Source organism: Erythrolamprus reginae, chromosome 11, assembly GCF_031021105.1.
Source record: "Erythrolamprus reginae isolate rEryReg1 chromosome 11, rEryReg1.hap1, whole genome shotgun sequence".
In the NCBI taxonomy this organism is placed as follows: Eukaryota; Metazoa; Chordata; class Lepidosauria; order Squamata; family Dipsadidae; genus Erythrolamprus; species Erythrolamprus reginae.
Window position 1 is genome coordinate 17,337,568 of NC_091960.1, and position 21,791 is coordinate 17,359,358.

Sequence of the window (21,791 nt, forward strand, 5' to 3'; positions counted from 1 at the left end):
TGAGTCGATCTTGTGTCCGGAAAGGAGAACCTCCCTGAATCGCCTCGGTGGTCCACCACTGTAGGGCCTTTGCGACTGCCCTGGGCAATTTGATTGACCTGTGGGAGTGGCTGATCCTGGCCCTCTGGGCCGGTAGCAGGAACCATTGCAGGCTTCTGATATGGTGTCTGGCCCAGGGTACAATCCCGATAGCGGACACCAGTGTTCCTAACACTTTTGACAACAGTGCCAACGGAACCCGACTGCGGCGAGACAGCTCGGTAACGAGACGGCGGATATTCTCCTGCCGCTCGGGAGACAGAGACACAGTGCCTGACATGGTGTCTATGATGGCTCCTAGATGCTGAAGCTTGGTAGCAGGCACCATCTGGCTCTTTTCCAGGTTGATGGTGAATCCATGGTCTTCTAGAGTACGCACCGTCCTGGACAAGTCCTCCCTGGCCTGACCGGGGGACCTGGACAAGATAATTATGTCGTCCAGGTAGGCCATCAGTCTGATGGAGTGCGACCGCAGATGCGCCGTCAAAGCGTCCAGCAACTTGGTAAAGGTTCGCGGGGCGGAAGATAGGCCAAAGGGCATGGCCTTGTACTGATAATGAATGCCCTCTGAACAAAACCTGAGGAATTTCCGATGAGCCGGGTATACCGGTACATGTAGATAGGCCTCTTTCAGGTCTATCGAGGTTAGCAGATCTCGAGTCCTGATTGAAGGGAGAATGGTCTGTAATGAGTGCATGTGGAATCTCCTGTACTTTATAAAGACATTGAGCTGTTTCAGGTTTAGTATCATTCGGTAACCTCCTGATGTTTTGGCCACAAGGAAAATTCGGGAATAAAATCCTTTCCCTTCTTCCAGTGGCGGCACCTGTTCGATTGCTTGAATCTCTAGCAAATGAGCCACTTCTTTGTGGATCTGTTGTCGCTTTAGAGGGTCCCGGATTAGCGGGCAATGTACAAAACGGTGAGGCGGTTGACCTATGAATTCCAACCGTAGTCCGTCTGACACGGTGGTTAGCACCCACCTGTCCGAGGAAGTCCTCCGCCAAGAGGGGCTGAAGTGTTGTAACTTCCCTCCCAGCGGCAGACTCCCGGCTGAGTCACTTTGAACGACGGAAGCCTCTCTGATTATACCCCCGAAAGGGCCGTCTGGTTGACTGGTAACCCCTCTGTCTGTCCTGGGAGAATCCACGGTCGCTCCGAAAGGATTGCTGTGTATATTGGTTCTGGTTGAAGGGCCGCTGTGTCTGGCCTGAACCAGTAGGTGTCTCCCAGCGAGGGTTCTGGCGGCGCGTATAAGGAGTGAACCTCCTATCCTGGCGTCTGCTGGATCGAGGCAGGACCTTTTTCTTGTCCTTGTCTTCAATTAAGACCTTGTCTAGGATCTCCCCAAAGAGCATTGAACCCTGTAATGGGGCTGAAGCGAGGCGCCACTTTGACTTCAAATCTGCTGGCCAATTACGTAGCCACAGAAGTCTACGAGAAGAGAGTGTGGTAGCCATGCCTCTGCTGGCGAACTTAGCCGCATGGAGGGTTGCATCTGCTGAAAATTCAGCTGCCGCCAGCAGCTTACTCAAATCCTGGCGTAATCTACCCTCCTCTGGTCCAATTCGTGACTGCATTTCTTGGAGCCACATTATGGAGGCTCTGTTAAAGAAGGAGGCCGCGGCCGCTGCTCTGAACCCCCAGCCGGCCATCTGGTGGGTTTTCCGCAATAGAGTTTCCGCCTTCCTGTCCTCAGGTTTTAGGCTCTCACCCGTCTCAGATGGTACTAGGGCACTGGAAACCAATGTCACTACTGGTTGATCGATGGGAGGGAACTCCAAAAGTTTCTCCACCTCCTCATCAAACGTATAGAATTTGCGCTCCAGGTTTGATGGTCCCTGGGCCGCTGCGGGGTATTGCCACGGTTTCTTGACCCCTTCAATGAAAATGTGTGAAGCCGGAATAGAATCAGTCTCGGGTTGAGGCTCCCTAAGCAGAGAAGCTGAAGTTTTTCCGGTGTCTTCTTCAGTTGTCTTGGTTCCCTGGAGATTCATCACCTGCTTTGCCTTAAAAAGCAAGGTCCTAAACAGTGCTGGTTTGAAAAGACCTGCTACAGGCTGTTGCTCGGGTGGGTTCTCATCCTCTGAGAACTCGTACTCCTTGTCACTGTCCTCGCCAAAGACCGGCTCCTCTGATAGGGACCCCAGCCCCGAAGGGGGCGGTGCTGGCCAAAGGTTCCTTGTCTGAGGTGCAGCTCGGCGTGCATACTGGCTAGACCCTGCGGTCACCCCCTGCGAGTATATCTCAGCCATTAACTCCTGCATATCTGGGGGCATATGTTGCCAAGACCCCTGCTGGGACCGCAATCCGGCCGCCGTGGGGGTGAAGGTGGCTGAAGGGGGTTGTGCGCCTCGTCTTGCTGGCCCCACTGACTCAGGTCGTGTCCAAGACGGGGAAGGTGATGGTGCCGCTTGAGGTATAGAGAAAAACTGTCCATCTGGCGACCAATCACCTTCCTGAAAGGCCCCTGTAGGCCCATAGGCTGATTGCGGGGTCATAGGGTCAGGAGTGGTTACCTGCCGCTGCGTTAAGGGGACCACTGAAGGAGAAGGCTGTAAGGCCGCCTCTAACTTCTTCTCTAGCGCTTTTATGCGCTTCTCTGCCTCTTTAAGTGAAGCTGCTGAGGCTGGGGAGTGAGAAGCCTTGGATTTCTCTTTAGTCTTCCCCTTATCCTTCTCCTTAGGGCCCGCCGGTGATCCAGCTTTGCTTTCTCCGGCTTGTTTTTCCATTGTACTCACTATTTAGCACTTCGTTTTAATCACCGAGCTCGAAACCTCTCCTTAGCACCTCGTCACTCCGAGAAAAATGGCGACCGGCCACCCTGTAGGTACTGCGCCTGCGCTCTGGAGCCCGAAGCTCTCTTGGCGCCCTCCAGCTGCCGGAAGCCCTTCCGGTCGGCGCGCTCCTCGCTCTCTTGGGGGCTACCCAAGATGGCGGCGCCCAGCGCTTTCGCGGGTTTTCCCCGCTTCCTTACGCTCGCCGCCCGAGGAAAACAAGCCTGCCGCCGCTTCCCCGGCCTCCTCGGACCTCCTGGGGATCTCCCGGTTCCTGCCTCTTCCGAGGCTCCGTGGCGCTCGCGGCGGCGGCGGCGGCGGCTATATTGAGCTCTCGCCGCTTCACAGCTGATTGGGCTGCCGCTCTTCCCAGCGGAGTCCCCTGGGGTGCCTCCTCGCCTCGGACCTCCCAGTGGGGGGGGCGGACCCCCCCACCTTCGGCCCGCAGCCCTCGTTTGACCGCGGAGGCCAGTGACTCCGGGCTGAGGTGCTCCTCTTGGGGGCAGATCCCGCGGAGGGAAACAGCCCCTAAGGAGATCGGTGGGGGTGTTGTCCTCGGAGGACAGAGACCCCTTCCTCCAACGCAGTTCCATCTGGAGAGGAGACAAAAACAACACATTAAACATGGTAAAAAACAATAATTTACTCTAAGCAAAACTCAGTATGACTCTACTCTTGGACTGAGTTTTTAAAACTGAGGCTCATGGGAGACTGTTGGGGCGGTGCCTATTTATTATGTTAATTTTTTACTCAGTCTCTACCAATAGGATTGGTTAAATACCCATGTTGGACTCTCCTTCCAGATGCAGTGGAGAAACAGTAGTTCCCAGCAGGGAGGAGCCCAGGCAAGGCTGCATGTTCAGAGTTTATTCAACTGGTGTTGCCAAGGTGGGTGGGGGTACGACAGAGAGAGCTGCTGCCAGTCGGGGAATGGTAGTTCCTAGCAGGGAAAAGCTCAGGCAAGGCAGAGCATTTGGAGCTTCCCTGGCCAAGGAATGGCGCTTTCGAGGTAGTGGGGCTGAGGGAATTGCCACTGGCTGAGAAACGGATGCTGTTTTGTCTTGCCAGGGAACAGGCTGGTACCTGATTGTCCTCTGGTAAGAAGTGCACCAGCCCTCTTGGAAAAGTGGGGGGCACATGCGTGGGGGAACATGCATGCATAGTGAGGGGTTTGCATATGCACATGCACAGTGTGGAGCTCATACTCACGGGGAGTGCGGGGGAGGGTTGTGTGCACATGTGCAAATGGGGTCGCGTATTTCATTATGGATGCTGGCACATGCGAGCGCAAAAGTGCTCTCGCGATTGGACTTTTGGCACTTAATGCCAAAAAGGTTTCCCATCACTGGCTTATAACCTGGATTTTTTATACATAAATCTAGGAGCCCATCTTAACTGCTGAAGCTCTCAACAAAGCTCAATTTCTCAACAAAGCACAACATAAAGTGTTACTGACTTTTTTAATAAGAATGATCCAAGTGATAATAACAACAAGAAAAATGCCAGGCATACAACAGAGACGATGAGAAGCTACCTCATTATTTATATATTTACAATGATGTTGCTTGCTTGAAAGTATCTAAACTGCAAATGTTAAACAGCAAACTTTTCAATACTATTTTCAATGTGTAGTAAAATGAGTAAGAACATAATATAAAACAAAGAATTCCATTCAGCCTCATAGAAAGCAAGGGTATCTCTAGCATCGAGCCAAGCCAGATAATTTCACCAAAGATGATGCTATACTGTCTTCCATTGTGTGCCTGTTGGAAAGTTCTCAACTAGATCAGGGGTCTCCAACTTTGGCAACTTTAAGACTTTTGTGGACTTCAACTTCCAAGACTCTGGGAATTGAAGTCCACAAGTCTTAAAGTTATCAAGGTTGGAGATCCCTGAAATAGATCATTATAAATCTCAGCAAGCTCTCCTAGAATATAAGGAAGAATAATGGGGAAAAAAGCCAAGAATGAAAACATGCTTAAGATTAGAAATAGTATAGAAAATCTGCCTGGTCCAATCACCCACTGAATAGGATATAACACTTTAAATAGGATAAGATGTCTGGGAAAAGCCAGAAATTCATGAATCCCAGTAATAAAGGATATTTGTTTCCAAATCTAACTTTTCATATAAGCCGCAGGAAATTAATGGAATTAATTTTTGTAATGAATGACATGATTTTGCTGCAAGGGATGGAATCATATTAAAAACATTATAAAAAGCTTGTGAAATATCCAAAGACTGAGAAATATTTTCAACAAAGTAAAATTTGGTACAATTTTCACTGAAAGTGACAAGAAATCACTAAATGATTATGCAATAACAGATTATGGTTTTCTAAAAAATTATCTTATTCAAAGAGGGAAAATTAAAAGCAAATAAATAAGGGAAAAAAGACTTGAATAGTCATTTAATTTGTCTACATTAAAGTGGTGAATTCTGCACTAACTAAGCAGATCAAATAATATATGCAAAACTTTGTTTCCAGAACTCTTTTTGGTTCTGTCAAATAGCACTGTATGTATAGTGAGTGGCTATTAATATCAGCCATTAAAAGCAGCATCTATATGATAAACAAAATATTCAAATAGTGGGGCTGATTGGAGACATACACCAAGACTGAATGTCAAATGTGAACTTGTATGAGTACAAGTTCAAATTTAACATTGTGAAATTGTAACTGCTGTTTCTTTCCTTCTCAATTATTTTCTAAAGGTGTCTGTTCCTATCCACCCTGTATCCATCATGGTATCAAAACATTGAATATAGATGGCCACATGATACAAGTTTTGCCCTTCAGTATTTGTGTCATGATATCACAAATATACAAAGAGTATATTATAGCACACATATTATCTGTCTCTATACCTCATCAAATCAGGATGCCTAAGACCCCTTGTAAATAATCTGAGCTAAATATTTTAACCTATTGTCTGCCATTTCTGCTTTTTTTTAGCTAGAGAAGCAAACCCCAAATATGGGAGTAATTTAAAAGCTTATTTTTTCTGATTAGTGATGCAGAAGCCTCAGGTTAAAGAAGCGATCAATATTAAGCAACTCAACAGCAACTTAATAGCAACATATATTAGTAGAGATAAATCAACTGCTATGAATTGTAGACTTTGTCAAAAAATTTAACTATATTATAAATAATTTGTTAAAGTACAATTTTTATTGGAAATGTTAATTATAAGACAAGCATGCTCACTTTCAGCTACAGAAGTTTAGCTACATGCAAATTAGTCAAGGGATGACACATATAATTTGATATGATGTCCTTGCTATGTAGTCTTTTGGAAAGTCTCCTGTATTTTTATATTTATAGTAAATACATTTGTTACATCAGAAATTGTTAGTCTTCCTTTTGTATTAACCCCTGTTACTTAATATTCTTTCCCACATTCCATAAGGAATTCTGTTGTGGCTTTTAGAAAAGTTTGAACAATGTTTCCGTAAGTGTGCAATTCAATATAAAGATAAATATAATGGGAAAGAGACTTTTGTATTATAATAGGAGCTCTATACTCTGATATTCAAAGAGATTATATAAAACAATTCCAACAGTGGAGGTTTTGAAGAAGAGATTTGTTTGAAATAGTATGCTCTCAACATTTCTAATGTCGTGATACCTTAATATAGTTCATATTGTGGTGACCCCCAACCATAGGTCTAGCGCCAATTCTCCCAACAGAGTTTTAAGCTGATTGGCAGGAAGATCAGAGGGACACCCCCACTATAAACGCCTGATTGATCAGATTGTAAAAATATGTTCCAAGGCACTAGAATAGAAGCTTCAGTTCCTAATACCATGGGAAATTTGTCTTTTCCCATGGTTTTAGGCGACCCATGTGAAACGGTCGTTCAACCTCAAAAGGGGTCCCAACCCCCAGGTTGATACTATACTATAGGGTATCCTGTTTGAGCAGGGGGTTGGATTAGAAGATCTCCAAGGTCCCTTCCAACTCTGTTATTCTTAAAAGTTAAGACTTAATTTGGTCATATCTATAGCTGGCTATCCATATTTTTTATTTTAATTGCATTTGATTTCTTTTTAAAAGAAAACTCATTTAAGAAAAAGTTCTACATCGATTAAAATGACATGATTGTTCAGACTGCTCCAGATTACAGCTGTAATAAACAGTTTATTAGGTGACAATCATCAATATGCTGCAGATTATTTCCCTTGCCATCAACTAATCTGATTTTAATTCTTTAAAATTATTTTAAAAACAACAAAAACTAGCATGCTGTAAAGCAAGTGCCAGTTCAAGCATTACATTTAATCCTAACAATGCCTCTGAATCCCACATATATCCCAGAGGCATTTTTGGAAAATAAAAATAATGGGGGGTTGCACCCTATTATTTTTGGGAATAATACAATATAAAGAAAGCTGAGGTGAAAAGGGGTATCTTAAGAGAACAGCTGTACAATCTCATAAATCTTCTTCATACAAATGAATCTATACTGAATGCCTGAAAACTAACTGGTAAGAATGATCATAATGATGCTCTCAAAATCCCAAGTGTCTGACTTGTGCAAAAACTGGAGAACTTGGGAACTTTGTTGTAAGATACCACTGAAAAGCTTTTTGATACATGTTTCTTGCTAAAGAAAATAGGCAATGAAATTGCGAGTTGCTTTTAATGGTTTTTTTGTATCTTTCAACATCAAAAGCACCTAACAGGTGACTCAAAATAACCTGTGTATTAGTTTGCAAAAGTTAAAAAATTCCACTTAAAAGCTCCTACTAATTTGTGAATAACTCCACTATTGACACTGCAGTGAATGGAGATAGTTATTCTTAATAGGTTTTTGGATCAGGCAGAGGATCTATATTAAAACAGCATCCAAATAAAAAAGAAGGGGATAAACTAATATACAGTGCAAGCAATCAGTGATAAACCCCTTAAAATTATTTTGTTTTTCAAAAATCTTACCATGTAAGAATTTTCCTTAGCAAGTTAATATTATGGGTATTTCAAGCAATGTATCAATATTAGATTATCCCCATACTTAAAATATGTACAGAAGAAGCTATATTTAGTGTTTAAAAGGCACAATTGGTAACATACTACACTCACCAGCAAGAATTTCCAGAGACCAACTAGTGAAAGATAATACATTTCAAAAGGGTCAATAAACTTTAAAAAGCAGCATTATGAAGCACAAAGACAACATTCCAAATTTAACTTATTCTTATTTGTACCATTCTTACATTAAACTTCAAAAATTTGGTGAGGGAAAGCAATAGACTACTATTAATTTATAACTGCAAACTGGATGGATTTTAAAACTTGAATTATGGTACTCAATAATAATTTGAGTATTGTGGCTCTGTCCTTTCAAAAACAATCAGGGATAAACAAAGGATAATTTCTAATGAAACTATAAAATGAATATTAGAAGTTTGGTTGTATGGATCAAAACCATTCTTTTAGATATTCTGTGTCCTTACTGTGAAGAAGAATTTTAGGGATAATGATAAATGATTACTTTCCACTAGTTTTGAAGTTATCAACCCTTTCCTTATTACTACATACTTAGATAGCTCTCTAAAATCTTAGGCAGAGCCGAAGTTTTGCCTTTCAAGATCCTTTAGCTATTGTTAAGTGAGTAAAAGGATTGTCCTGAATTATTACTGAACAACAATCCATATATAAACACGATAAAGAAAACAAAAAATAACATTTGCTGTAATTGCCCAATCACTAAATGCAGGTTGATCCAAACCTATGTATTAGCCATTCTCTTGCTGTATGATCTTTTGCCTGTGATTTTTTTTAAAAAAAAAACATGTACAGTACTTAATTCAATGTTTTATAATCAAGAATAAACTGAACCAAGTAACTTATGGTTGGAACTCACCCAAATGGTCTCCTCCTTGCTATAGTTCATAAAGTAGTAAAATGGAAAAACATTGTCACCCTGAACTCATCAAATTTCCTTCTATTACCTAATATAAAATTTTGTGATGCCCATTTTATTTATTTATCAAATTTATATAACTGCCCACAAAATTGTCTTGGGAAAGTTCATGAACTTTGGTACATGCTTTTATATTCTACTTTCAGAAAAACTGGTAATTTAGGAATATTTTGACTGGATGTCTTCTGGTGGTATAGCAGGATAAATAAAAATATTAAAAAGTAAAGCACTAAAAATCTCACACATACATACATACATACATACATACATACATACATACATACACACTCAAAAAAGAGAGATTAGCATAATGTATCATTAATTATTTTTAAACCTATAAAAATTAGAAGTATAATACATCTTACTGGTGAAATTCCATTCTATAGCCTCATCTGCAGGAACACCCACTATATAATTACTATCCATCTCATTCAGAAGATTTGATCATACCTATGTGGGTGGAAATGATCCTTTAAACAACTCAGTCCCAAAGTATGGAAGGCATAATTTAAACCTTCTGTTCAGAAATAGATCAAGAGACACTGCAACTGCAATATTCTATGGGTCCCAGTGTGTTACGATTCCAATACTCTGGTGCAACTGAAGAGTCCCAAGTAGTCTAGTCTTATTAATCATTATATATGTGGTTACTGATGCTATTTAAGCTTCCAAAGATGGATGGATCTAGTAGCACATGCTAGCTATAAATGCAATCCTTCATGAATAAAAGGTGAGTCCGTGCAGAGAAGGTTAAAGGTTTAACCTTCTTTGAGAGACTCATTGATGGTAGGTAGTTTGTTTATCTTACATATTTTGTATATTTCAAATACTGTTTGACCTCTTTGTTTATGACTGATGGCCTTCACTCCAATATCTTAGATAGTGTGAGAGTTATACAGAAAACTACAGGAAATTCTGTAAGCAACAATATAATAGCATCACCATCAGAAAGCAACAATGTAGGGAGAAATGCAGCTATTTAAGCAATGGCTCAGACCCTCATCTTTAAAAGAAGATCATGGCCCATGGTACTGAAAGCAGTACATATGCTTTTCCCTCAGGCTGGGGAATGTTAATCTAGAGACATGACTGCACAACTGAAAGAAATTAATTTGTATATTTCTAAACTCTCAAAAAGATAAATATCTCATAAGTATTTTTCACCTGCACATAAAATACAAACATACTGTATATAATTCTAAATAATAGACATTTTAAAGATTAATTTTAAAATATCATCTGAATTAGTTAAACTTCACTCATATTCAACCTTGCTCAATAATTGTCACACACCTCCTTTCTAGATTCAAGTTTATAGCTGCTTAGGCTGCATACTGCAATTATCCATTCATCTGTGGTTTGCATAATGCAGTAATGAAGAGTCAAAGTCAGAACTTTATAATTATGTTTTAAAATTATACAAATAAATTGGATATCAAATACCTATCTTTACATCTGAGTGTTTCAAAGTTTAAACAACATGCAAAGATTTAAATGAACAGACTATATAGTTAGATGTCAGAATCTCTACCTAAAGTAATACTCAGTTATGTGTTAACACAACTGCACATAGTATAAGGAACATCATGCATGAAACAGTACACACACATTTAGAACATAGTTTCATACAAACAGGAGTTGCAGGGGGGAAAAAACAATTTAGTAAATATACCAGAGAAAAGGAAAGCACAGAAAAAATGAGGAAAAAAATTAAAGTAATGATAAGAGAGCAATTTAAATTATAGATTACTGCTTCTAATAAGTTATTGGCTCTTTATCATTCTAACCCAATCTAGCCAGCAACTAGAAGTTACAATCTTTCATTCAAGTAAAATCATACAGAGAGGATAAATAATTCACATATATGCATCTAAGAATACATAGGCAGAAAAAAAGAATATTCTACCCTTACAATTAATGTGAGGAAACGTATGCTGCAAGTCCACTTTATCCCTACCCAGACTTATTCTTGAAATAAGACATAATTCACCCCACTATATTATATTGATACACAAATCACATTTCCCAAAGAAATGGCTTTAAGACAGAGGTGTGAAAAGTGTTTTAATATTTAATCTATTTTATAATACCAATAAAATCCAACAATTACTGCTTCCCCCCCCCCGACAAGCTCCTGTGCTCAACATCCGACTTTAACAGTAAGCCTATAGTAATACATGCAGACATGAGTCTTGAACAAGATAGAAGCCATCCAAGCAAGTATCATTGACACAATCAGATTTTTAGGAATTGCACAATATTAAAATTTATCACAATGGAACTTGTCTGATGTTCGCTGTTATCTCTCACAAACACCAAAAGTTATGTATTCGATAATTACATCTTTTAAAAAGCAGAACTGAACTATCATAAAAAATAAAACAAAAAGAATAAGACAGCAGCTTAGCCAGAAATCAAAGGGTGCAGAGTCTTGTTGATATTTCATATAAGCCTCTGTGAGTTCCTTAATCACAGAAAAACCATCCACCACATAGTCATTGCAAGGATCACCAATAAAGACATCAGAAAAGGAAAGCGTGGAGAAGAAAAAATGTTAGTATACAGGTGACATGTTTTGAATGTTTTCTGCTCTTCAGTAACTGGAATATAAATTTTGGCCTGGATTTCTTCAGTTGCTTGATGGGGTAAACTTCCTTCAGGAACTTTCTCTTGCTTTTTAATATAATCTTCATCCTGCACTAACAGAGCGTGTTCCTGTGTCTGCTTTCATGGTAGGAGATCAAGAAAGACAGAGAGATGAACAAAATGACTGATGAAAAATGCTCAAAATGCTACTTGGGGATATGCAAGGACACAAATGACAGAAATTGTCAGAATGATAGCAAAATATGTTTTGTACCAGTTATGCATCTGTTAACCTTATGAAGTGGAAACCAAATTCTGAATTGCTAATAGTTCTTTGTGCAGAAACTCATACTAAATCAACTCTGTCCATGGGTTAAAATATATATTTGAGTGTTAAGATGTATGTATGTATGTAATAACACTATTGCTTTACAAACAGAACTGATATCATACAAAATATTGGTTGTAACTTCCTATGCTATTACTGAAATTCAAAATTGTACAAAGTTAACTGTTTGAATATTGAAGAAAGTATTGCCATGGAAGATATTATGTCTACCTCCATGTTACATTGTGATTCAAGTGCAAAATATTCAGTTTCCTAAAAACAAAGAAAATGCAATGTGCATTTCTAATAGTAAGATTAGAAAGAATTATTCTATATTTTTATTTGCATATGACATTAGCGTGTAAAGAATTTAAATATGAGTATTTTGCAGCTTTATATGAAAACTGAGCATAAGCTGGATAATTATGAAGATTTTTTTTCATGTATGAGAAATGAAAATTGCTATCTAGGACAGGAAAAATTTGGCTCTAAGCTCTCTCAGTTGATTCAGTCTTCTTTGATCAATCTGATATTTGGGGACAGAGTCTTTGCACACCCCTAAGTAATGGAGATCAGGGAGAAAGTAGCTGGAAGTCTGGGCAGCAAAATGAAATGATAAAGTATGCAAGAGTAACATGAAAATTAAAAGAAGAACATGAAAAGAGAGGAAGACAACATAAAAAGAACAGGGTAGAGTTAAACTTTCATAATTTCTCTCTCTCAAACTTTATGGCAACATCTTCATGCACTTTTGTCAACCAGCCATGCGCTGAAAGAAGCAATTGAAAAGCTGCAAAAGCTTGCAGCACTGCAAATTCACTTAAAATGTTAGATCAGAAGGCTGTGAGAGATGACATTATTGAAAAGGCAGCCCAAACAATGCTAGCAGCTGCTGCTGAAGGTTTGGGATTGCCAATACCAATTGCAATAGCAAAAATCTGCTTTAGAAGCTTGGATCAAAACAGCAGCTTTACCTCTGGCCCAGCGACCTGTCTTTCACAGGGCTGAAATGTGGTTTTCTTGACCTAGACATACACAAAGTATGGAAAATGCAATTGTATTTCAAAGTAGAATACATGGTCAGATAAACCAGAATTAAATCCCAGTGTATAGACTATTAAAATTACAATACTTAAATTTAAAAAATGAAATTCCCTATGACTATATAACTAACAAACTATATAACTTCTAATAACTAATAATCCTTCTGTTTAAGAAAGCAAGTTAAGAAACTTAGAGATGTGTATTAAAATTAATTCTAATGAAAAGTCCATGCACTAATATTTATTACCTGAAGTATTGAAGTTATGATCTGAGAAATGCAATTATTCTGAAATGTCCTCAAATTACATTAATTTTTATTTAAGAAAATATAAATTATTCTTGTCCAACGTTTATATAATCAGAACAAAACTTTAGGAATCCAACTTTATAGCATTCTTTAACAACTCTACTCTAATCAGAGCCTCAGAAGCTAATCATGAAAAGGCCTTCCATAATTCAACAATTCCTACTTCTTTCAACCAAAAAATGCAATCAACTGCAAAATAAAATCAAAATCTTTTCTTGTCAATTTCTTCATTTCTATACTTTAATAATTTTGGATGTTCTTAAAGTAAGTCAACAAAACAATTTTAGATCTATAATGACTGCAAAAAATTTCACATGCTACTATAATAGCTATTTAGTTATCATGCACATTATTATTGACAGGCAGAAAGATATTATTAGATTTAGGGGATTTTTTTCACTAGCAAAACACAGCTCATCTTGAAAAACTAAATACACCAGCAAATCCCAAGATTGTCAGATATATTAGGTCTAAAAAAAATCCCCAAAATGGCAATAGTTTATGACTTTCATTTTGTTTCCAAAAGAAGTACAGCAATACCTTGGTTAACTACCACAATCCGTTCCAGAAGGTTGGTTGTTAACCGAAATGGTCGTTAACCGAAACAATTTATCCCATAGGAAATAATGGAAATGGATTTAATTGGTTCCCAGCCTTTACTTCCTATGGGGAAAATTGATCCCGTTCCAGGACCACCAGCGATATAGGATTTTTTTCATCCCCCCCCCCCACCCGTTGTCCCTCACTCCCCCCCCCCTTACCTCTTTACCTCTTGTCTCTCTGCCTTCGTCTCCTCGGCAGGCAGGCGCTGAGTTTGCTGGTCCCAGGGGGGCTTCTCTTTGAAGACTGTGGTGAGTGCGGTGGCAGCTTCTTTTCAAGAACAGTGGTGGTGGCTGAGGTGGCAGCCTGGGCATGGACGTGATGTTCCCGGCGCTGTTCCTTGAAAGGAAGCTGCCGGAGCCGCCTCCGCCGTTGCCGCCAGGACCAGCTGGTGGTGACGGCGGCAACAGCTGAGGCAGCTCCGGCAGCTTCCTTTCGAGGAACAGCAGCGCTGGGAACATCACGTCCATGCCCAGGCCCCCGCCCCCACTGTCCTTGAAAAGAAGCCACCGGAGCCGCCGCCGCCACCATCAGCTGGTCCTCAAAGAGAAGCTGCTACCGGAACCAGCAAACTCAGCAGCGCCTGCCTCGTCATAGCCAAAGCGATGCTTTGCTGCTCTCCTGGTGAGGAGACAAAGAGAAGCAAAAGGTAAAGAGATAAGAAGAGGAGGGGGGAATGAGGGACAGTGGGGGGGGATAAGGAGTTAAGAGGTAAGGAGAGGGAGGCGTGAGTGAGGGACATTTTGAATAATAACCAAAAAATTCTGTTTGGTATCCAAATTTTTGTTCAATATTCGAAGCAAATTTTTGCCAACATTTTTGGTTGTTATCCGAAATGTGCGCTAACCAAGGCGTTCGTTAACCAAGGTACCACTGGTACCTTGTGTGTATATATGATGTATTCAATATACTGCCAGTCAGAAGTTTAAAGCAATGTTATGTTCTGAATCCAGAGCATATAAATACTTTGATAAATAGTATCTGAGTATTTTAATAAATATTTAGTTCAGATTTAATCCAACATATCTACAATTACACTGCAGGGTATAATACCAAGTTCAGAAATTACTGAAAATACAAAAATATACTGTAATACTTTTAACAATGCAGAATTTACATTCCAACTTTACAGAGATGGACTAAATGCCTTTTACTGACAGTAAATGGTAAGTGAGACATAACACTACATACATAACTAGCATGTATGCAAACTGTCTTGTAAGTACCAACAATACTGTTTGTGTGTGTGTGTGAGAGAGAGAGGGGGGGGGAGGGAGGGAGGGAGAGAGGAGAGAAATATATATTGTGTTTCCCGTCTTATATTTTTTGAACCCTGAAAATAAGCGCTTGGCCTTACTGTCATGTACTCAAAAGCCCGATAGGGCTTATTATCAGGGGATGTCTTATTTTTTGGGGGGAAAGTGTGTGTGTGTGTGTATGTGATGAGGCAACAGCCATTGTGATCTCTGGAATGTTTAAAACTTATTAAAAATTACTAAAATTAACTACGCTTTCATTAGTCTTCTACTAACATCGTCAGAGTGTTAAAATCCCCATTGAAGACAATTGATTTTATATAATGCTGCTCAATTTGCTCTTTACCCACATCACAGGCCCACACCCTTCCTTCCCTCCTGTAATTAACTTTGTTGTTGGTAGCTTGGTCATGTAAACAGGCGGAATTGCTGTTCCTTCTTTATCGTTTGCATATTGCCTCTTTCTCTTCCCAGGGGGTAGAGTCTGGTTATGAGGCATTACTTTGAGTGTACTAATCATTACTTTCTCCCCCTTGTTGTTATACCTCCCTTCCCTAGGTACCCACATTGTCTCCTCTAACATCTTTTTTGCCCATGATCGTATATTGCGTCTGCATATATACACATCCTGTCTCCTGTCCAATATTATTATATATTGTACAGTGGTATCTTAGTAAATAGAAACAAAGGATTACACATTAGTCATGTGGATTAGGTGCTCATTTTTAGTACTCATTGCACCTCCCAGAACCAATTAATGAGTCCCCAGGTACCATTGTATTTTATTATTATAATATATGGGGAGGGTGTGCTCCTCTCCAGTAGCACCTGTTTCTGGGACAACATTCCCCCAAGATTTCTCACCCTGATTCTATTTAAATCCACAAGTTTTGGGCTAGTGTTAGTTGTGATTCTATGACATTTTGGATTTTTTAAAATGATTATTTTTTTCCAGGTGCTTGATTATTTTCATATTTCATAGTATTTTATTGTATGGCTGTATTTTGAAACCATCCAGAATCATAACAGATTAGGAAAGTCTAGAAATTTCATAAATAAATATCATCAGACTAAATCAAGCCCTGCAAAGATTTCTTACTGAAGGATGAAGAGCATAAACTATCATGCTAATTCAGTGTGGATTAGTACATAGATATTTTTCGACTTCCCAATCTAGAGATGAGGGAATTATTTCCCTTGTATCACCCAAACCACCCACCTGAGGTAAAGAGGTTATAACTTTTTAAAAGCCAATTTTCTGTTAGGTTACTATGGACATTGGGGTTGGAATGTCTTAGCATAAAATCTTGTAGGAGGGCTATGTATGTATGTATGTAACATGTTTTTGCTGAATTTGAAAATTAAGGGAGACTAGGATAGATCTATTTCGGCCTTGTTCTGGCCTCATCAGCTAGCCATACCCTCACTGGGATTTGAACTTGCAGCCTTAGACTTGTAAGGCAGAGAATTAAACTCTAGGCTACAGGATCTCATCCTTTCAGCTTTGTACATATATGTACATACATGTAAATATATATGTATGTATGTATGTATGTATGTATGTATGTATGTATGTCCCTCCTTCTATAATATTTTATGCTTAGGCATTCCAACTCCAATGTCCATAGTAACCTAACAGAAAATTGGCTTTTAAAGCGTTAATAGCTCATTCAATATACAAGAAATGAGTAATGAAACACTTAAGCAAACTTGCTTAACTTTTTGTTTATGTCCTTTCCCCAAAGGGAAATTCCAATTTCTGGAGAATTAAAGTAGTCTTATTTAGAAGATCAAAGCCAGATAAATCATCAGTACTTTATAAAGTACTCACTCCTTCAATTCCTGTTGGAATCTGTCCATTGATGTTAAGCGTTCTGAAAGGAGAATGAGTAGAGAGCCGTTTGTCCCATTCACTTGGCCTTGGCTCAGGAACAGATTCCATGAAGTTTTTCTTCAGTTCACTGATGTTAGCATGATGCTTCTTTATTTCTTCTTGGGTCTTATCTAGATCCTATCATTTTAGGAGGGAAAAATTCAACACAAACCACAGAAAGTTTTACTGAAGTGAATCTCTACCGCTTCCTTTGATGCTGCAGAAAATTAGTCAAGTCAATTCTTTTTTTTTCCCTCAGAGAAATAAAATGTACTAGTTAGTGCAGGATATCCCAAATAAAGTTCAACATTATTTGCAACATTATTTTTTTCAACTAGACTAAGAAAAATAAAATCCCCAATTATTATTTCATGAGTGGAAATCTTTTCAAATTTCCTAATTTTGGAAGAGTTACCTATTATACATTTCCAATGCTCAGCATATTTTATTAGAATCTAGAACTATACTTTGGAGTTGATTCCCAGAAGGTGCTTCAGAACATGCCCAAGTATATCAAGTATTGTCCAAATGCAAATGCTTAAAGGATTTGCTTCTTTTCCTGGGACAGTGTGGCTATCTTCCAGAATTGCTACACAATCATAGCAAAAGATGTAGCTTTGATAAATAGTATCTGAGTATTTTAATAAATATTAAAGGTCTTCGGAGAGGGGCGGCATATAAATTTAATAATAATAATAAATAATAATAATAATAATAATAATAATAATAATAATAATAATAATAATAATAATAATAATAATAATATTTTCAGCACTTGCAAAAGGGAGTTATATTTATGCCTCCACATTCCAAACCATTTTTTTGGGAAATCAAATCTGAAACTTGTATAACTTTATTAGCCTCTTTAAAGTTTCAATTCTATATTCACAATTGGTAAATTTTATTAAGCTTGATGATGTTTCTTTCTGAGCAGGCTGTCATACAATACGGAACTCAATTTGGATCTTGTACCTTTTTTGCCTGCTGTTACTCTTATATCAAAAAAGCTTTTACTTTTTGCTGCAGACATAACTGCTGCAGACATCACTGATTGGTGTGGTTTATATCTTTGTGATTATAGTTTTACCAAACTCCACAAAGGTTAATCACTCCTAATCCTAACTCTTGGTAAGAAAAAAAATAAGAATGAGATTGCCAAATTATTGTATTTTTCAGAGTATAAGACATACCTTTTTAACCCCCCCCAAAAGGGATAAAAACGCCCCACCCATACACCCCAACTCTTTGGTTTCTGCCTGCCAGCAATTTACTTCCTCACAGCAAAGAACCGTTGTACTCACCTGAACGGTCTTCTCCAGGTCCTGGAAGGAGAGTCCAGCATGGGATTTAGCTCAATCTTATTGGTAGGAACTGAGTTTTAAATTAATATAATTAACATATTAATTAGGTACCGCCCCCTTGCTGCCCCAGTACCTCAGTTTTAAAAAAACGAATATCATGAATAAACAGAATTTATTTAATAAGCAACAACAAACAGTAACTGAACGTAACAACTGTCCATGGTTCAATGGGAGGGTATGGACTCTCCTTCCAGGACCTGGAGAAGACCGTTCAGGTGAGTACAACGGTTCTTCTCCCATGTCTCTGGAAGGAGAGTCCAGCATGGGATATACCCAAGTTCCACTGTTCAAGGGAGGGATATCATTGAATCATGACCCTGTAGTGTCACACACTCGTTGCAACACTCTCCTCCCGAAAGCCGCCTCGGCTGAAGCAAACGTGTCCAATTTATAGTGCCGTATAAAGGTGGTAGGGGTGGCCCACGTGGCCGCCCTACAGATGTCCTCTATCGATGCATGTGTGGCCCATGCCGCTGAAGTAGCGGCACTACGAGTCGAATGAGCCGTGATTCCACTGGGTAATGGCTGGGAACATGCTTTGTACGCTTCTGCTATACAAAGCTTCAACCATTGACTAATTGTCTGGGATGACACCTTGAGACCCAGTCGATGTTGGCCGAAGGATACAAATAAGGCCTCTGACTTGCGAAAAGATGCCGTGCGCCTAATATAGAGTTTAAGAGCTCTGCGCACGTCCACCTTATGCCACTTAAGTTCCAATGGATGTGATCCATGCACGCAGAAATCCGGCAAGACAAGTTCCTGTGTCCGGTGAAAGTGGGTGTTAACTTTAGGTATGAACGTTGGGTCCAAACGTAAGGTCACCCTATTAGGTTGAAATGTACAAAGGTCAGGCCTCACAGACAAGGCCGACAGCTCTGACACCCGCCTTGCAGATGTAATGGCCACTAAGAATGCTGTTTTAAGAGATAACATCCTCAAAGACACAGTTCTCAGCGGTTCAAACGGAGGAGCTGTGAGCGCTTGCAACACCGTCGTAAGATCCCAAGTAGGAAAACGTCGTATCGGTGGGGGATGACTATTGGTAGCCCCTTTTAAAAAGTCTCTAATCAACGAATGGTGGGACAATAATCCCCCATCCTCAGATCGAATGATCGTTGCCAAAGCCGCTACCTGTCTCCTTAATGTGTTGGGGGCCAATCCCTTCTCCAGACCGGATTGTAAGAACTCCAACACCAAGACTAAATTAGCATCCTGTGGCCGTTGATGTTTGACCTCGCAAAAGGCTGTAAATGCGGCCCACGTAGCCTGGTATATCCTAGTCGTTGAAGGCCTCCTGGCCGACTGTATCGTAGCGATGACATTCTCAGGAATGTTCCAGGTTCTTAATCTGTCCCCCTCAAGCGCCAAGCGGTCAGGTGGAACCATTGCGGCTCTGGATGGACAATCGCTCCCTGAGTGAGGGTGATCAGGTTGTCTGGGATCCTCCAGGGTTGGACTATCGAGAGCCCCATCAGGTCTGCGAACCAAGCCCGGCGTGGCCAGTGCGGTGCTATCAGTATGATCTCCGCCCGTTCCACTAGGATCTTCTCGATGACCCGTGGAAGAAGTGGTATTGGTGGAAAGGCATAAAGCAATTCCTTTGGCCACGGAAGGTACAGGGCATTGGTCCCTTCGGCTCCCGGTGTGGGAAATCTGGAATAAAACCTTGGGAGCTGGGCATTGCGGGAAGTCGCGAATAAGTCTACCTGTGGGTTGCCAAACCGTTTGGTCACTTGCTGGAACAGGTGCGGGGTCAGACTCCACTCCGCGGGATCCACTGCTTGCCGACTGAGCCAATCCGCCTGAATATTGGCTTCCCCCGCAATGTGCTCCGCGTGAAGAGACGCCAGATGGATCTCCGCCCAGTCGAAAAGGAGTTGTGTTTCCTCCATCAACCTGAGGGATCTGGTCCCTCCCTGGTGGTTGAGATGCGCCCTGGTTGCAACATTGTCCGTGCGGACCAACACATGCTTCCCGTGGAGGAGCGTTGCGAAGGTCGACAAGGCAAGGCGCACCGCTTTTAGCTCCAGGAAATTGATATTCACAGGAACCAAGTCCTGAGGCAGCCACACTCCTTGGGTCACATGATGGTCCACATGGGCTCCCCAACCCAGGAGGCTGGCATCCGTAGTCACAATGATGTGTTGTAGGTGACCAAATGGAGACCCTTGATGTATCGCCCGGGACTTCCACCACCTTAGGGAGTCTCGCAGGCCTCGTTGCACCGTAATTGACCTGCGTGTGTGACTGACACGGCGTTTTTGGTAAGGAAGTAAAGTCCATTGTAGCGTGCGAAAGTGATACCGTGCCCAGGGAACGATGTCCACGCACGACACTAGAGTCCCTAGGACCTTGGAAAGGAAGGCCAGCGGCACCATCCTCTGATGTTGTAATTTGGTGACTAAGCCCTGGACGTTGCGCTTTCTCTCCGGAGACAGGTAAACTCTCATGGAGATGGTGTCGATAACCGAGCCAAGATGGGTTATAATTGTGGTGGGCGAAAAATGACTTTTTTCGTTGTTTATCGTAAAGCCATGCTCCTGCAACAGCGCTACCGTGTCCCGCAGATCCTTCTGCGCGGTCGCCCGATCCCTGGACAATACGAGGATGTCGTCCAAGTATGCTAAAAGTCTTATTGATCGGGACCGTAAGGCGGCGATTAACGAATCCAGGATCTTGGTAAAGGTGCGCGGTGCGGAAGAGAGGCCAAAGGGCATCGCCCGGTACTGATAGTGCCTCCCCTGGACATAAAATCGGAGGTATTTCCGGTGCTCTGGGTGGATGGGAATGTGTAAATACGCCTCCTTCAGGTCGATGGATGACATGAGATCTCTGGGCCGGATGGATGCCAGGATCGTGCGGAGGGAGGCCATCTTGAATCTTCGGTATAACACGTACTTGTTTAGATGTTTCAGATTCAAGATGAGCCTGCAACCTCCTGATGACTTGGGTACTATGAAGACCTTGGAGTAGTACCCCATGCCCTCCATATGGGCTGGCACCCTCTCGATGGCTTGAATCTCTAGGAGATGCGCAATCTCTTGCTCTAGTAATGTCCGATTGATAATGTCCTTGGGTACTGGACATGACACAAAATGGGTAGGCGGAATACAAAGGAACTCCAGGCGTAGGCCCCGGCTTACCGTGTCCAGGATCCAGGCGTCGGAGGATGTGGTCCTCCAGGCGGTACAAAACCTTTGGAGTTTTCCCCCCAAAGGGACCTGCCCTATGGAGTCACTTGGCTCCACGGAACCCTCGTTGATTGAAACCCCGAAAGGGGCGTCTCGCCTGCTGGTATCCCCTGCCCCGGCCTTGAAAGTAGGTCCTATCGCCCCGGTACGAGTAGGACTGCCCATATTGACCCTGTGAGTAGGGTCGGGAGGCCTGGGTGGTTCCGGAGGCTGGGTCCCATCGAAAGGGCTGCCGACGTCGATACGGGGTGTTACTGCGATCTTGCCTTCTAGAAGATCTGGGAAGGATCTTCCTCTTATCCTTGTCTTCCACAAGGACGGATTCCAACACCTCCCCAAACAGTTTCGTGCCCTGGAAAGGGGCAGACGACAGGCGCCACTTCGACTTGGCGTCCGCCTGCCAATGTCGAAGCCACAGGAGGCGCCGGGAAGATATAGTGGAAGCCATGCCCCTTGCAGAAAACTTTGCCGCATGCAAGGTAGCATCCGCGGAAAACT

General features: G+C 41.4%; 1 protein-coding gene across 50 annotated transcripts in view; it reads right to left on the reverse strand.

The window, feature by feature from the left end:
- EPB41 (erythrocyte membrane protein band 4.1) overlaps nt 1-21,791 on the reverse strand; it is a 175,484-nt gene that overhangs the window by 16,292 nt on the left and 137,401 nt on the right. For 28 of the 50 annotated variants that reach the window (XM_070763861.1, XM_070763864.1, XM_070763845.1 and 25 more), the window contains 2 exons: nt 16,697-16,876; nt 12,633-12,683 (listed from right to left, as the gene is read on the reverse strand). In XM_070763861.1, coding sequence (XP_070619962.1) covers nt 12,633-12,683; nt 16,697-16,876 — 231 coding nt within the window. The remainder of the gene's footprint in view (nt 1-12,632; nt 12,684-16,696; nt 16,877-21,791) is intronic. The other 22 variants (XM_070763842.1, XM_070763860.1, XM_070763840.1 and 19 more) reach the window with 1 other exon arrangement.